The sequence below is a fragment of the Salvelinus alpinus genome, chromosome 22, assembly GCF_045679555.1.
Source record: "Salvelinus alpinus chromosome 22, SLU_Salpinus.1, whole genome shotgun sequence".
Lineage (NCBI taxonomy): Eukaryota > Metazoa > Chordata > Actinopteri > Salmoniformes > Salmonidae > Salvelinus > Salvelinus alpinus.
In genome coordinates this window covers 15,116,724-15,134,882 of record NC_092107.1, presented here as the reverse complement: position 1 = coordinate 15,134,882, position 18,159 = coordinate 15,116,724, and the positions used below count along the sequence as shown (strand labels likewise).

The 18,159-nt window shown below is 41.2% G+C and overlaps 1 protein-coding gene across 1 annotated transcript; it reads right to left on the bottom strand.

Annotated features, from left to right (window-relative positions):
* Positions 1-4,347: 4,347 nt before the first annotated feature.
* LOC139549099 (5'-3' exonuclease PLD3-like) lies at positions 4,348-10,894 on the bottom strand. The gene is made up of 12 exons (XM_071359222.1): positions 10,705-10,894; positions 9,148-9,246; positions 9,011-9,061; positions 7,829-7,986; positions 7,478-7,658; positions 7,262-7,379; positions 6,989-7,116; positions 6,531-6,731; positions 6,219-6,358; positions 5,942-6,107; positions 5,736-5,835; positions 4,348-5,571 (listed from the first exon to the last, which is right to left on the bottom strand). The coding sequence occupies exons 2-12, from the start codon at positions 9,172-9,174 to the stop codon at positions 5,384-5,386; spliced, it is 1,458 nt and encodes a 485-aa protein (XP_071215323.1). The 5' UTR covers positions 9,175-9,246; positions 10,705-10,894; the 3' UTR covers positions 4,348-5,383.
* Positions 10,895-18,159: the final 7,265 nt, after the last annotated feature.

Genomic DNA, 18,159 nt, shown 5'->3' with positions numbered 1-18,159 from the left:
ATAATTGAGTAAAAATAAAGATACCTTAATAGAAAATGTGTCACGATCGTCGAAATACCATTCGGACCAAGGCGCAACGTGATATGGTCCTCCCATTATTTCCTCCCAAGTCCAGGATATCTTCTCCTCCTTGATCTCCTCCCAAGCCCAGGATACCCAGGCAACTACACATAAACAAGATCACACAAAACACAGTGGGGAAATGGCTGCCTAAATATGATCCCCAATCAGAGACAACGATAAACAGCTGCCTCTGATTGAGAACCATACCAGGCCAACATAGAAATAAAACAACCTAGGTTACCCACCCTAGTCACACCCCGACCTAACCAACATAGAGAATAAAAAGGGTCTCTATGGTCGGCGTGACAAAATGACTCAAGTATAAGTGAAAGTCACCCAGTAAAATACTACTTGTGTAAAAGTCCAAAGGTATTTGGTTTTAAATATACTTAAGTATCAAAAGTGAATGTATTTGCTAAAATATACTTAAGTATTAAAAGTAAAAATAAAAGTGTAAATTATTTTTAGGTCCTTATATTAATTAAGCATAATTTTCTTTTTTTATATCTATACGAATACCCAAGGCACACTCCAACACTCAGAGATAATTTACAAACGAAGCATTTGTGTTTAGTGAGTCCGCCAGATCAGAGGTGGTAGGGATGACCAGGGATGCTCTCTTGATAAGTGTGTGAATTTGGACCATTTTCCTATCCTGCTAAGCATTCAAACTGTAATGAGTACTTTTGGGTCTTAGGGAAAATGTATGGTGTAAAAAGTACATACATTTCTTCAGGAATGTACTGAAGTAAAAGTAAAAGTTGTAAAAAATATAAATAGTAAAGTAAAGTACAGATGCCCCAAAACACTACTTAAGTAGTACTTTAAAGTATTTTTACTTCAGTACTTTACACCACTGGTTAAGATACACTAAAGCTACCCTACCCGTAAGAAAAATATTGTGTAGTTAACAAAAGTTACTTTGAAAAAGTTGTTCACTACATCCAAACTACTTTGTGAAATGTCATAGACTACATATTGCAAGTCAGATCAATTTGGCGTCATATGTTAACAGAATGTGAACTTTAGCATACACAAAAACTGTCAACACAAAAAAAACACAAACACAAAAACTGTCAACACAAACTGCCTACACAAAAAAGAGTGAATTAGGCAAGAAATTAAATGATTGCCTACTTCACCTAGATTTAATTTTGTTTCTACAAAAAAGTAGTGTGTAGTTCCAATAAACGACTGCGATAATTAACTACAAACTGTAGGGCAAAATGTATTGTGTTTGATATAGGCCTATATACCGTCATTTTTGCCCGGTCACAAACTAATTGGTGACATACATATGCCCCTCCTTCGTCTGATGATGTGGAAAGGGTTGGATAGGTGGAGGCCATGGACATCGGAATTATATTGTAGTCTCAAGGATTATGCATATAGACAAGCATAGGCTACTTACTGTATGTAGGCATTCGCTAGGCCTAGTCATTTTTTCTGGAATGAAAACAGTGAACAAATGTATTTATTTATTTAGCCTATGTATTATTGTAATAATAATAACAATAATAAAAAATGTAATAATAATACTGTATTCATACATTTTTAATCATGCATCATCATCATCATAAAGGCCTAATTTGTTGTCTTATCGGTATTAACCAACTAATGTAATCGATGATGATTGAGGATGATAATGATGATGATGATGATTTTCAAAAAATCGGTCATTTAACAAGTGAAGTTATTGTAACTTATGCAAATAGTTTAATGCTGATGAAACTTTCAAAATAGAATGCTTAGAATTGTCAGATCGCCCAGGTAACGTTCCATGGATGTAGAACTATTGACAAGATGTTTATAATTGAAATTAAAATCACTACATTTAATTAATTTCAGCATATCTTTAAAACATTTTTTTTTAAATATTTAATAATAAATAATAATAATTTTGAATTAAGAATTTTAAAAAATAAAATCACTACAAAGAGAAGGAAGCAAGCTGAGAATGAGAGATATCTATTCTGAAAATTAAGTCTAGCACACTTTGGATATAGTGGGAAAGGGCACCTTCGGAAAAGTGTCAAAATGTTGGAGTGATGGACAATTAGTTGCGGTAAAAATTATGAAAATTGATATTCACCGAAATAGAAAATTAATTAATTTCCCCGAATAATTTGAAGACAAGCCACATAGTTCAATTTCACGAGGCATGTCGTGACCGAACGAATTGTTACCTGTTTTTTTTACTATTGGAGAAGAACCTGTATCAGCTTCAGAAAGAGAATGGTTTCAAGCTGACCGCGGTTAGCAACATCCGTACCATCACGTGTCAGATGATAAAAGTACTAGCAATGCTGAAGGACCTCGCCATCATTAATGCTGATTTGAAACCTGAAAATATAATGGTCGTGGATCATTGTCGCCATCCCTTCAGCATAAAGTTGATTGATTTTGGTTCTGCAAGTATTTTCAGTGAAGTGCATTTTGTTAAGGAGCCATACATCCAATCCCGGTAAAACCTATGTTGCACCACAAGCTTTGTGATATCTTGTATTTATGAATGTGATCATTAAAACAAATTCAGGGTATCTGTGTGAACCCAAAATGACTACTTCCACAAACAAACATTTTGGGAAAGAAAAAAACTACTTACATTTTCTCTTACCCTGGTTTTGAAATAACTCACAGGTTCTATAGGTCTCCTGAAGTCCTCCTGGGCCTTCCATCCTGTGAGAAAGTGGACATGTGGTCTCTGGGTTGTGTGATGTCAGAGTTGTTCCTTGGATAGCCTCTGTATCCCGGCTATTCAGAGTTTGATCAAGTGAGGTACATCTGTGAGACGCAAGGACTACCGCAAGCCCATCTGCTCAACATGGCCAGCAAGGTTCACCATTTCTTCAAGCTCACCGCCAACAGTCGAGGAGAGAATAAATGGCAGCTCAAGCCCAACAAGAAGCGTCCCCCCCTCAGGCACAGAAGGCCGTACCCTGGGGAAGCAGCAGGGGTCGACGGATCGGAGGAAGTACATCCTCTCCTCCCTGGACCAGCTGGAGACCATGGAGTTAACAGAGCCCCACCCAGAACAGGGTCGTGCTCTGTGGACCGCCGGAACATGGTGCAGCTCCTCAAGCAGATGTTAACCTTGGACTCCCACCAGAGGACCCTACCCAATGAAGCCTTACACCATCCTTTCATCAGCATGCACCACTTACGCATGTACCCAGACTTCCACCGCTACTATGAGAAGTCCGCTCAGGCTATTCCTGAGGCCCTGATTCAGGATACAGCTCCAGAGCTGTAGGTCTCACCATCTGAATGCAGAGGGGGGCCAGTGGTTCCTGTACCCCAGGGAGAAGGGGGCCCACCAGTCATGTCCCCTAGGTCAAAATCCCCATGACCACAGGGAGAGCTACCCACCATCCTCAGAGGGCTTCCAAGGTAACAATGGGGTTCTCTCCCAGAAGACCCCAGTCCCCAGTGAGCCTCAGTCCCCCACAGCGCTGATTGAAGACCCGATGGAGAGCCTGTGCATTGTGGACGAGGCCACCATGAGGGTATGGGCGGAAGAGGACGTCCAGTGTGCCTTCCATCCGTCCAGCTCTGTGAAACCCTCAGGTCTCCAAGCCGACCTCCAGACAAGTGAAAGCGGTGCCTTCCAGGAGACTGAGCTAGACTGTACTCTCTGAGGCTTCACCAGCAGAGTGAACCCATGCTGTCCTATTTCAACAGGCTGTGTGAGCCAGCGCCTGAGGCAGTCAGTGGCTAGGTCCTCACGGTCGGATCCTACCCACCGGTTGCGCTACACCTCTGGGCCCCAAATGGACAAAGCAGGTGAGCCCAAAGGCTCCAGTCTCTTTTTTAGGGACTACCACCCAACAGGACCTTGCAGGACCCAGGGAGCAGGCAGTGGCAAATGAGGCAGCCTGTGATTATGGCCTGGAGGTTAGGGTGTGTCATTTTGGAGATACAAAATCATGTTCAGGAGAGATTAGGACCATAATACTGTATAAAATGCTGTGGGGATTACAATTCTGGAATGGTTGTCATTTTGGTATCCCACTTTCCCACAGGAGATCCAGTTTCTCCTCAATACACAAAACAGACACTGCCAATGCAAAGCAGGCCTGAATAGACAAGTAAACTCGCTTTTGAAAACAGTCCTCTGAGAATGTTGTCGTAATGAGTTTCATATTTATTGACTGCACAATAGATAAATAAATGTATAATTTGCAAGACTGCATGCATTATTCATGGTAATGAAATAAAATAGGAGGATAGACTTAGTTATTCTAAACACTTGTGCATACAACTGCTAAAAATGAAATGATAGAGAACTGTTTAAATTCAATTTATTAGGGACATTACCGCATAAAAAGGAAGTAGTGTGTACAAAACGCAATCAATATCGTACAGTACTAGCGCTTGCCAAATAATACACAGTGCAGTGCTTTTAAACACTTATTTTGACAGTTGCATTGACAACATTCTCCACTGCACTGCTCACATAAGACACGCTCCACAGTGCAAATTCCAGAAAAATACAATGTTTTCTGGACTTTATTGCACACATATGAAATCAGTTACTGCACAATTCTATGGCAAACCTACTAGTTTGAAAGCAAGAAGGATTCAGAATATTTGAATAAAAATAAAAAACTAGTCTAGGCTACATAGAAAAACAAGGCACAACACACCAATCATTCATGAAAAATAATAAAAAGGATCAAACCAGCATGCCTAGAAACATCAGTCCAAACATTCAACACATAATATAGCAATCTCCCTGATATTCACTGGGATGTATTCCCAAAGAGTTAAAGTTAATTAAAAACACACAGGCTTGTGTTTTGATCATTGAGGTGATAAGACACACTGACGCTGCAGAGGGCAGCATAGTTTTACCCATCTTCTGGTACAGTACATATCTACTGCTACTCATGCAATTATAAAAAAAAAAATATTCTGCAATTAAAGAAATCATCCCAGAAACTGCTGCTGATTAGAACTAGTGTACAGGGACAGAGAGAAGAAATGTGCATACTTGGCAACAAAAAAAAACGTCTTACTGTCAATTGGGCTTCGAATCCAGTTTCGACATGCTATATTGGCATCCCCATGCTGGCTTGGCGGACACAGGCCCTGTAATAGTCTAGAGCGGCGGTTCCCAACTCCAGTCCTCAAGTACCTCCAACAGTACACATTTTTATTGTAGCCCCAGACAAGCACACCTGATTCAACTTGTCAACTAATCATCAGCCCCTCAATGAGTTGAATCAGTCGGTTTTTTTGACAGGGGTACAACAAAAACGTGTGCTATTGGGAGTACTCGAGGAGTTGGGAACCACTGGTCTAGAGTGTAGTATTGTATTTAACACACCATTTTGAGGTCGGCGTGCTGGTGGATTGGGGTGCTGTAGGCGGAGTCCCAGTCCCTTTCGAACACGGCCTGTAGTTGTGCCTGGACCGTAGGCTCCACTGACTGGGCAGCCGTTTGGTTCACCACCAAAGCCGATCCAGCAGTGTTCACAAAATAGTCTCCAGACCAGTTAGAGGTACCTGGTGATCAATAGGAAACACAATAGAGTTGCATTTTGTAGTGCATGGGATCTGATATGTGCAGAAATTCTGAGAAGTTACCTCTGGTTTTAACATCAGAAATTGTTGATTGGGATAATACAGAAGCATGACTGGTGCATATGCTATCTAGGAGAGAGAATTACCTATGTAGGCAACCTTGTCTGTCACCATGTACTTGTTGTGGTTGACTCTGGCAAAGGGGATTTCTTTCTGCTTTGGATTGGCTGGCACAATAAAGAGTTTCTGTAAAACAGTGAAGAGTTTATTATCTAACAATTGCTCTTCTGGAGGAGCTTGACATACTAAGGATGATAAGTAAAGTGCATGAGTAGCGAGAGGTCCCACTCACCACCTGGACATCCAGCTTGGCCTTGGGTTCCTGCATTGAATCCAAGGCTTTCAGGAAGGGGATCATGACAGGCGAAGTGCTCGCCCAACAGCTGATGAGCAGGCGCACCTTCACCCGCTTCTCGTATGCCACACGTCTGATCTGAGTGTCAATTTCTGCCCAGTAACTGCAGTGGGTGCCACAGAGGGTTAGGCCTTGTGTGCTTTATTAATTATACACTGAATACATAAAAATCGCAAACTTTGGTGAGGTTAATACATTAAAATAGAAGGCTTACCGTTTGGGTTGTGAAAACTCCATGGTGGGCAGGTAGTTCATGACAGCGATGTAGACAAACTCCCGTGCGTCCTCCATCACACTGAGAATAGACTGCAGGTCTCTGGTCCTCCCGGCAGCACAGAAAGATGGTGGAGAGCTCTGAGGGTACAGCACAGTCAAATGAAGTATAGTAGTATGCTGAACATAGGACCAGAGAAAGGGAATATGGAGAATTCCATAACCAGACTTCACAAGCCGGTCCAATTTGTATTATATGATCCAATTATTGGTTTACTTTCTCTGAAAATGTGCACCTTCAGTCAATTCTTACCGACAGATACACGCTGGAGGCTGTGCCGTTGAGTGGCAGCTGCAGGGGCGTGTCCTTATTGTAAGGAGTGTTGAAACTGCTGGGCCAAGGAGACGGGATGGGTGTGTCTTTTTGCCCAAGGTACCAGTAGGCCTCGAAGATCTTCCCCAGGTCTGCAGCCAAGCAGCTGCAGTTGTACACCACAGCCCCCAGCTCCTTCACCTAAACAGGACAGCAACAGAGGACATGTTTCACAGATTAAACCAAAGCTACTTTCCCACCACTTGATGCGCTAATTTTAGACAATACCCTGACACTACAAACTTGTGACACATTTACACTTGAAAAGAACAAGGAAATATAATTACTTTTCAAATGGTTTAAGGAACTCATTTTGAACAATAGATTTTTTTTTTTTTTTACTAAAACAAACAGAAATTATGGGGGTGAGGCAGATTGTGAGGGCACAGAAGACTCACCTGGGTAAGCGACCTCCAGTCCATGTTGGCACTGCCAATATAAATGTGCTTGTTGTCTACCACCCAGAACTTTGTGTGAAGTACTCCAGTGGTCAAATTCCGCATGTTCACGGCTCTTACATCAGCACCTAAAAAAAATGAGCTACCATTATCACAACAAAAAGCAAACAGAATAATACTTCCTTACTGAAGGTAGCAGCTTGATTGGTGTCAATTTAACTTTTGCAAATTCAATGGAATTGAAAACATAAATGCAGTCAGAGAACCCCTTACCAGAACTTTTTAAGAGATTGATGTCTTCCTGAGGTTGGGACTCTGTTGGTGTATTTACAGCAATGCGGACAGAGAGCTTCCGAGACACCTGAACTAGTCTATTCAGGACATCCTCACCCTATTGACAAAACATAACTGTTTAGACTAAAATAACCCACATCTACCCACAGGTTAGATCTGACATCGCATTGGCTGCCAATCACAGAACACACTCACCTGATTCGCTGTTGGCTCGTGAGTGCCTGTATCTTTGTTGGTGAGCGTCCAATAGAAAGACGCAATGTCCACGCTACTGCGAGCCTCACTAATCAGGTTGAGCCAAGCCTGGTAGATGGATGGGTTGGTGACACTAGAGTTGAACTCTAACCCCTCTGGGATGCTCTCCAACAGAACGATTCTGGAATAGAGAAAGGAAGCGTCATTGTTTTACTACATCCTTGAACAGTTAATGATAGGACCTGTTCTGCAAAACATGACCATGGTGGTTAAACACGTAACCACAAATGAGTTAAAGCTGCAGAATAAGTATGAACGAGCAGAATGAGATGTTTACAGTGTCCCACTCACTTGCAGGGGTCGGTGCAGGTGTCAGTGAGAGGAAGTGGGAGCTTGAAGCCGGGCTTGTTTGGGGAGGAGTTAACCACGGGAAGCAGCAGGGTCTGGAGGAACAGGGCAGCCAATAGCAGAGTGGCCACCGCAGTGAGACCCAGCAGACACCTATAATACTACACACAGAGATGGCGGGATCAGGAGCACAGTCATGTAGAGGTGACCCTGACCAAAGAGGAATGAGATAACGGTTATGGAACAGAGGTTGTATATAATCCCCATGAGTCCTGTGAGAATCTGTCTGGGTAAAGGACTATTTTGCCTATGTAATTCAGTGGTTGTTGTTTTCAGTAGTCCATAGTAGACACATTCACAAAAAAATTGCATTTCAAAACAATGCCCGAGTAGATATTTAGCTTTGAATGTCCTGATCAGTCCTGATGTTCCCAATTGCCAGTTTGAATCAATTCCTACAACTCACAAGATTCCCCTCTTTCTAACTGGCTGGTGTGTGGTTTGAACTTGGTCCAACACATAGGTGTTAAAAGTGCTTCAACCTCAAATTTAAAGACAGGAGAGATTATTTCACAGAAAATAATAATGTTCCTCGAGTTGTCGGAGTTTAGAGTGAAGAAAAGTAGCTAACAGCCATGCTCTGTTACTATGGACACTCACAGACACACGCAGAGCCACGATGAGCAGAGCGCAGGTGACACACAGAGAGGAATAGCTAATGGATTTACTAATGGAGGAAGTTATTTGGGGTTTTGGGCAAAAGCAATCTGGCCTGGGTAGGGCCTGAATGTCGCTGGCATGAGTAGGGCTCAGGCAGGGCTCTAGAAAACATCGGTCACAGAAGATAACTTGAATTACGCGCCCAACGTCAGTTGAAAAGCGCAAGAGGTGGAGTTAGCCAGCGCTTGGCATAGAAGAGCAGGGTGGAAGTGCAAAGTCTCACATGCAACTTTTTGACAGATGGGGTGTTTTGATAGCTATGATGCAACCATATGCTAAATGATGATATTTCCAGACCGCATGCATGGTGGATTGACTAGAAATACACGTGAAAATTGATTTAGGGTATTCCCCTTTAACTCACATCCTTGGCCACTGACTAAAGTGTGTGCCTGACTGTAGGTTTCAATCATCTTTTTACACCATTTATTAGGTTACTTGGTAAATATCATTAACGTTTGATACCATCTGTCCTTTCCTGCAGGACTCTTCTCTCCTCGACTCCACATCACACATCTGCACCAGAAGAAGATATTAACGAGTTAGAAAACGTAGACAAAATTCTATCAAACTTACGACAACAGTACTGACAAAAACCTCACCTTCTCGTAGGGAATATCAGAAATCATTGTTACAGAGTATTGTCTCTTTGGACAAAGTTCTTCAGGATTCTGAACCGAAAATGCAGCTCAGAAAAGGCTCTAAACGAAACAGAAGAAAATGACATCAAATCATGTAAGACCAAGCTATATTTTCACATTTTAGTCATTTAGCAGACTCTCCTATCCAGAGCAACTTACAGGAGGAATTAGGGATAAGTGCCTTTCTGTTTGTCGTTGAAGTGACAGGAACCATGTTGAGCTGTATCTCTATGGTGCCTGATGAGTGACCTTACTAACTGTGCCACTATATCACAATGAATGGTGGAGTACAGTACTCTGTCAGTAATGTTATTCCAGCCACGACACACCATTGTCTCCACACTGCCTCTGCCCCTCTAATTCTATAGGAGCTTGTCAAGACCTATTCATAATAGGAAAGTTCTGGGTGTCATTAACAATATAGAAGAAGAATGACTCATGTCAAAGCTACAGGCCAGGAGTGTTTGCAGGCACGATAATGCACAGGCCTATATGGTGCACACCATACATATAATTTGACAAACAGTATGCGAGATCCTTCAGAGCACATTTTATGGCTCAACATTTAATTTGTAGAACACATTTCACATGTTCATGACTCCAATAGGATAATATGCGTTTTCTGGACAAAATGTTACAGAAAAGCAGAAGCTGAAACATCAGTTTCTGAGGAGAAGTTAAATTAGCTGTCTCAGGGCTGCAAGTCACGTCTCAACTGAGGGCAGGGCTCTAGCGACTATGAATACGCTATCAAGCTACATGAACTTAAAAGGCAGAACATTAACATAATCACGTTGACCATTTTGGTTCACACACAAAATAACAAGTGCTTTTAGTCTAACAAATGACATACGGTTAGTGCTAAATTCAACAGGGAGCCTCACACAAAACATGTCTGTTGTGGTTGGCCTTGTCTGTGTATCTCTTCGTAAGAATCTACATTTGCAGGGAAATACGAGGAAGAATGCTTATGGGGTGAGTCAGCGTTAGAGAAAATACTATTTCTTTCAAGTTTCACCCTTGAAATAGTTATTCAACTACACCCATGTCATTATCTTCAACTACCATGTCATTAGGGAAGATAAGATTACTTTTGGATCTTGCCCCATGGTAATTGGCCATAAGTCATGGACAAACACAGTTGTGTGTTGTTCCCACATCCACGGTATGGTGAAATAAAGACTGATAAAACATATAGTTTCAGATGTTATGTTTATGTTCCTCTTTCTCCCTTGCCAGTAAATTGGAGTGTCGTACCACGAATGAATTGCCTATGCACATTGAAAAGTGATCTGGGTGGAATACCCAGTGTAGCCCTGTGCCATTTGCCTGTTTTTATTTGCTGAACTTGCCAGTCATGTAGATATCATATTGCATGAGTATTGTACCCGTTGATAATGAATATACCTTCATCAAAAGCTTACAGCGATAACATTGTTTCGATGTTTGGAGCGTGCCTAGACGACCGAAGGCTATATAAGCGAGTAAAACAACAACAAAGGGCACTCATATCCATACCTGAAATCATGTGGCCAGTCCGTGTGAAATCTTCCATGGAGTAAATGATCTCTAATGTTATTTACCGGTTACATTAGCCTACTGTTTTTAACAGTTACATGTGGATAAACAAAATGCAATGCCAGAATGAGAAACCACCAGAGCAAACCAGTTCCAAATAGGCTACACTGTCTCGAGCTTGTGGTCATGTGACCAAGTCTAAACAACCAATGAAAATATAACCCAACGTCATATGTGAGGCATCGCACCTAACGTCTCAAACTTTATTTTTTATTTATTTAAATTTTTTATTATTATTTTTATTTATTTAAATGTATTATTTATTAACAACAAATCAATACAGAAAGTACATGAGGGAACACAAGTATATATAGATTTTATACAATGGACAATCGAGCTAGGGGGTACAATATCACATTACAATTACAAAAGGACCTTAAGGGACATACATACACTTACAATTCTAACAGCTTTTTTGTTAGTAGAGTATTTAACTGTCTTAAAATACAGTTACATTTCTTTTTGTAGGGTAAGAAAATTTGTTTTTTTTGTTTGTAAATTTACATTTGTGTATATGAAATTTGGCCAAAAGAATAATGAAATGAATTACATAAAAATGTTTCTGCTTATTTCTATCATATGTAAAAAATCCAAGCAGTACATCTCTAGTAGTACATCTCTAGTAGTACATCTCTAATAGTGTAAAATCTTCATAAATGTTTTTAAATTATAAATCTACTGATGTCTTGCCACAGTTTTCTTACCCTAACGTCTGAAACTAGATCCCCTACATACTGGTCTTGACAAGAACAAAACTGCCAGGGAGGTTATCTTCTGCACGGTTCCGCCAATCCAGTAAATGGGGTGGAGTGGTTAAAATGGACTGTCGCCTTGTTAACGCCAAAAGCGGATGTCGCGTCACAGGTTCTTTTTCCATTTCCCCTGAAAACCAGAACATCCCGTCGTCGGGGACTCCGCATGCTAGGCAGAGGCTACATCCATAGAGATACATAGAGGACTCATTTGTGCATTATAGTGTCTGTGACAGGATGGCCAGCGCCATTGAGGCAATCTCAATTTGGAAGTAGTACATTTTATCCTTCACGATTAGCTGATCCCTTCTGATGACCCAGTTGGACATGATACCAACAGGGTCACCAGGAGGGATCATCCAATGAAGTTGGAAGTCCCACCTAGTTGACTACATTAAAATGGTGGAAGACCTCAATGGCGCTGCACATGCGAGTATGGCATTTTGGCCACTGGAGGCTTCTATCATACTCTATGGCTACATCACACCAAAAGCTCCTCACTGCACTCGCGATGTACTTTGAAAACCGAACGAGGGCGCTGTAAGATCATAGCAAATCCTATTGGGTTTATTCTTGGCAGTGCCATAGAAACCTGTTGTTTACAGACAGACATTATTGGATTATCTGTCAAAAGAAGAGCGACAATAAGATTAGATAGTGAATTGTATCAGGTCTAATAATCTAAATATAGGCCTACTTATTCATCATGGCCATGTAGCCTATGCTTATGATACACCTATAACTTTTACTAAATCTATTTACACATGTTCAACATATGTTCTACTGCAATGTAGCCTAGACCTAACGGGGCTTTATGGCTAACCCTCTCTAAGGGAGGCAGTAGGTATATACAGTACCTATTATGATGGCCCATTTTATCTGATCATACTGATTATTGCAACAATCCACAACTACTGTGACTGATACCAAAAGCAGGTAATGCGTAGGCCGAATGGAGAAGTCCCTTTTTGTAGTGTGTACTCTCCAACAAAGGTGTTATGTCACAAACTCAATAGTGGCGACGCTAAAGACGCCAACTCTGTTCAGATTAATGTTGATCATAAACAATAGGCAAATATATGCTTATAATAGCAAAAAAATAACAATAATCTATACATCATCACACACATACACACACACACACACTGTTTATTTTATCATAAAGTGTTGCGTAATTTGCTGCGTCTTACAGTGCATTGAGGCAAGGTGCGGGAAAACGAAGCGGTAATAACGTCCCCAGGGAGGGGACAGCGGTTGAAGGGCGAGGCCCTCGGGAACTGTTGCTCATCCAGGATACGATCCGGTGAATAACTCTGAAACTGTCGCTCATCCAGGATACGATACGGTGTATAACTCCCCGCGTCATACCAAGTAACGATACTTTCTCTATGAATTATTCTGTAGGTATGGACATTGTCCATATACTCGATGGTGCTCTGACCAGTTCTAAATGGTGCGATGAAAAAGTACATATATATATATTTTTATAAATAAACATAAGTAAATAATGATCACTTGCATGTGAAGGAAGTGACGTTAGATAATGTAGACTATTGTTTCTTGTTTTGCTTGTCGTAGGCCGACTGCAAGGCAAACGTATTCATGGAAATGTTTTTAATAATTAGTTTAGAATAGATCTAAAATTTTATTAGTCCAAATGATGTTAAAAGTCATGCATTCAAATATTTAGGGTGTTTTTTTATGACAGCCCAGAGACCAGGCAACTGCCACCAAAAAATGTTTGCCTACTGTTTGGACGGTGTCTGCGGGTCCTTTCATGTGAACCCGGTGACCCCCCCCCCGGAACCCGGTGACCCCCATACCTATTCTGATATAACTTCACGTTCATGCCCTCGAGGGTTGACCTGACATTTGTTTAGCCAACGGCAAATCAGACACACTCCAGGCTATAAAGACTGACTAGGGCCTAGCCTAACCCAGATCGAACACCTGCTATTGTAAACAGAGTTTCACCTGCTTAGCCTACCATCTGATTCCTTCTTGATGCAGGAAGGTATTTCGTAGGCCTTTAGTACAGTTATTCAGGACCATGACAGAATAACACAATTTGCGCAAGTGAAGGTCTATTATGATCAGAGGGATATTTATTTTCAGAGAACACATTTTAGCCTACAAATCAGAACAATGACGTATCAAAATGAATCCTGAGGTGTATTGTTTCCAATCAATTTAATAATAATAATACTTTTTAATTTGTAAACTGCATTTCCGACGCTCAACGCGCATAAGGTAGAAAACAAAACACAGACAAAATTTGTCAACCATACATTGAAAAGCAAGCACAATGCATCATACCATTACCTACTAAGACAAAATACAGACTTTAATGGCTAATATGCCGAAATCACTCTGCCATTTCCTGGTTGCAAAAATTCGAATAGTTTCCCTAATTTCAGTTTATCTGACAAAACAAGCAATGAATAGTGTAGAGAATCATTGTACCATCTAAACCGTTGGGAAATATATTTTCAATAACCCTAAATATTTTATTTTCAGCTGTTTGAAGCTGGTGTACAAAACGGAAAGTAAGAAAAAACTAAACTTAAGAATGAAAAGCATAGAAAAAGCGCCTATAGAACAGCTTATGAGACTTACTTTCAATTAGAATGGCAGATCTGTAACAGATTTCTATGTGAATTTGGTTGGGTCACACCAAAAATTCATATTGCAGATTAAGATGTCAAACATTAAAAGCTAGCTTGAATAGGTAGGTCTTTAGTTGTCTTTAAAACAAGGAAGTTGAAGAGGCCTCCTTGACATGTGTAGGTAGCGCATTCCAGAGCTGAGCGGCCACATGCGAGAAGGCCCTGTCACCCATGCTGCACTGGTTTGTTGCTGGTGTGACCAGGCTGTTTGAGTCTGATAATCATTGTGTGCGTACTGGGGAATAGTTTGCTAGAAGTTGGCATATGTATTTAGGTGCATCACCCTTGAGGGCCTTAAAGGTGAGCAGCAGAATTTTACATTTAACCCTGTATTGAACAGGAAACCAATGAAGGTTGAATAAAACGGGTGATGTGGGTTTTTTGTGTAGTTTGTGAGAGGATCCTGGCAGCTGTGTTCTGAATCATCTGGAGTTGAGACAGGAGCCTGACTGTGATTCCTGTCAGCAGTGCAGCTTCTCAGCATCCGGAGTGGACAAGAACGACCTGATTTGAGCGATGTTATGCAGGTGGAAAAATGAAACTTTCTTGATGCTGCTGATGTGTGCTTCAAATGAGGGGCTTGAGTTTTGCTTACTTACTTCCAGAGGAAGTTAGAATGTGCTCATCTTGCTCCGTGCACCCTTAGAGCCAATAAGCACAAGCTCTGTTTTGTTGCTATTAAGTTTTAGGAAGTTCAACTGCATCCATCTCTTGATTGCATCTAGACAGTCTGTCAGTTTGGTTGTTACCGTTTCAGTGTCCCCTTTTGTCCTGACATATACACCACCGGTCAAAAGTTTTAGAACACCTACTTATTCAAGGATTTTTCTTTATTTTGACTATTTTCTACATTGTAGAATAATAGTGAAGACATCAAAACTATGAAATAACACATATGGAATCATGTAGTAACCAAAAAAGTGTTAAACAAATCAAAATATATTTTATATTTGAGATTCTTCAAATAGCCACCGTTTACCTTGATGACAGCTTTGCACACTCTTGGCACACTCTTGGCATTCTCTCAACCAGCGCCAGTGTATTTGTGTGTCGTCAGCATAAAAATGAAAGTGTAGTCCAAATCCTCTGATTAAAATATCAAATGGCAGCATGTACCGTATATAGAGAACAGAAGTGGCCCCAGAACAGAGCCCTGTGGGACCCCTTAATGTGACCCTAAATATGTTTGTGCTTTCCACAGTATGCCTACCTACTGTAACCACATGGTGCCAGAAAGTCTGAAAGAGGAGGGATGGAGATGGTGAATTTGCTGAAGCTTACTAGTTCCTCTCTGCAAGGGATGGTTATCCAGTTGATAAGGTTAGGTTCACTTGATGGATGCCTTCTCACAATGTGAAATGTCTGTAATCTACTTGAGGCTGAAGACTAAAACTCAATCATTAGGCTCATACAGTCTACCTTCCTCAAGAACAGTGTAGTAAAACTCCCCCCATAACGGATGCAATATCCTGACAGATGAAAGGACACTTTATTAAACTATCTTTACAGGCAAATAAACCCTTCTTTGGAAAGCTGCTTCAAACAAATCTCTGACCGACCACAGGAGAGAAAAAACCTGTCAAATGTTTGCCTTTTGGTGGTTCCATAGTGATAAATGTAACCTGGTTTATGTAGGTGGCCTCTGCAAAGTGTACACCTTCACAATAGGCTCTTTGCACATGCTAGCTCAATTAGCTTGCTGGTTCGTGGGACCAGTATGACTGTCCAGGCCAAATGAAAAGCATGAAAAGCATACCGAGTACACTCTTGAGTCAATGTTGACATTGTGTGATTAAAAGCCTAGGATTGGTGGCCGGGCAGCTATTGTTGCACCTATCAGTAGTGGAAAAGTCCTCACCTTTGCCTTTTTGGCTTGACTTTTTCTCTCTATCCAGAGTATTTTTTTATTTAAAAAATTATTTAACCTTTATTTAACCAGGTATGCCAGTGGAGAGCAAGTTCTCATTTACAACTGCGACCTGGCTAAGATAAAGCAAAGCAGTGCGACAAAAACAACAACACAGAGTTACACATGGGATAAACAAACGTACAGTCAAAAACACAATAAAAATATATATGTACAGTGTGTGCAAATGTAGTAAGGTTATGGAGGTAAGGCAATAAATAGGCCATAGTGGCAAAATAATTACAATTTAGCATTAACACTGGAGTGATAGATGTGAAGATGACGATGTGCAAGTAAAGATACTGGGGTGAAAAAGAGCAACAACAAAAAATAATAGTAGGAGGAGAATGACTTTTAATCTGTGGCCCTTGAGGTGTATATTCAAGGTCTCATTCATGTTTATTTCCAAACCGTTGGGTCAAATGTATTTCGAAAATTAGAGGGCAGGCGAACCCAGACATCAAAGACCAAGAATATCAGAGGTGATATCACCAGACAGAGTGATAATAAATTCATGTGAGAGGCACAGGTGAATGTGGCGGGTTGGTGAGGGGGCAGGGAGGGGGGGGGGGGGGGGGGGTGTTACCATGGAGACTTCCCTTATCGCAGACATTTTTTTTTATGACAGGGTGAGTCAGAACCCACTGACGCATTTCCCCTCAGTGGAGCTGTACTCAAGTCCTTTCCCAGTATGTGACCTGACCGAGGGAACCTATACCTTTTTGCCCTCTCTCTTGCCCCTCCCTCACCTTCTTCCCCTCTCTCCCTTTTCTTCTCACTCTCCCTCCCTACCTCTTTCTCTCAATTCAATTTCTATTCAATTTAAGGGCTTTGTTGGCATGGGAAACCCATGTTTACATTGCGAAAGCAAGTGAAGGAGATAATTAACAAAAGTGAAATAAACAATTTTTTTTTTTACTGTAAACATTACAATCACAAAAGTTCCAAAAGAATGAAGACATTTCAAATTTCATATTTTGCGCAAATACTTAAAGTACAAAAGGGAAACATAAATATGGGTTGTATTTACAATGGTGTTTGTTCTTCATTGGTTGCCCTTTTCTTGTGGCAACAGGTCACAAATTTTGCTCCTGTGATGGCACGCTATGGTATTTCACCCAATAGATATGGGAGTTAATCAAAATTTGGTTTGTTTTCGATTTCTTTGTGGGTCTGTATAATCTGGTAAAACATATAATCTGGTAAAACATTTGGCAGGAGGTTAGGAAGTGCCGCTCAGTTTCCACCTAATTTTGTGGGCAGTGTGCACATACAGTAGCCTGTCTTCTCTTGAGAGCCAGGTCTGCCTACGGCGGCTTTTCTCAATAGCAAGGCTATGGTTACTGGGTCTGTACATAGTCAAAGCTTTCCTTAAGTTTGGATCAGTCACAATGGTCAGGTATTCTGCCACTGTGTACTCTTTGTGTAGGACCAAATAGCATTCTAGTTTGCTCAGTTTTTTTGTTGATTCTTTCCAATGTGTCAAGTAATTATCTTTTTGTTTTCTCATGATTTGGTTGGGTCTAATTGTGTTGCTGTCCCACTTAATTAGGAAGCTAGCCGCACCAATGTGTTGGAGGAAACACCGTACATCTGGTGATCGTGTCAGCGTGCATTGTGCCCGGCCCGCCACAGTTGTCGCTAGAGCGAGAACATCCCTGCCGGCCAAACCCTCCCCTAACCCGGACGACACCTGGCCAATTGTACACCGCCTGATGGGTCTCCCGGTCCCGGCCGGCTGTGACAGAGCCTGGACACGAACCAGGATCTCTAGTGGCACAGCTAGCACTGCGATGCAGTGCCTTAGACCACTGCGCCACTCGGGAGGCACACAGAGTATTTTTTGCAGAATTCTGCATGCAGTCTCAATTTGGTGTTTATCCCATTTTGTGAATTCTTGGTTGGTGAGCGGACCCCAGACCTCACAACCATAAAGGGCAATGGGTTCTATAACTGATTCAAGTATTTTTAGCCAGATCCTAATTGGTATTTGTACTTTTTTTGGAACACCATTGTTTTTGTCTTACTGAGATTTACTGTCAGGGCCCAGGTCTGACAGAATCTGTGCAGA

What these genes read in the sequence shown, in the direction of transcription:
- LOC139549099 (XM_071359222.1), bottom strand. Translation starts at nt 9,174, where the DNA reads ATGATTTCTGATATTCCCTACGAGAAG. An exon ending in CCTGCAGGAAAGGACAGATG is followed by an intron (nt 7,987 to 9,010) that starts GTATCAAACGTT and finishes CTCTGTGTGTAG; the next exon opens with TATTATAGGTGTCTGCTGGG. An exon ending in ACGAGCCAACAGCGAATCAG is followed by an intron (nt 7,380 to 7,477) that starts GTGAGTGTGTTC and finishes TTTTGTCAATAG; the next exon opens with GGTGAGGATGTCCTGAATAG.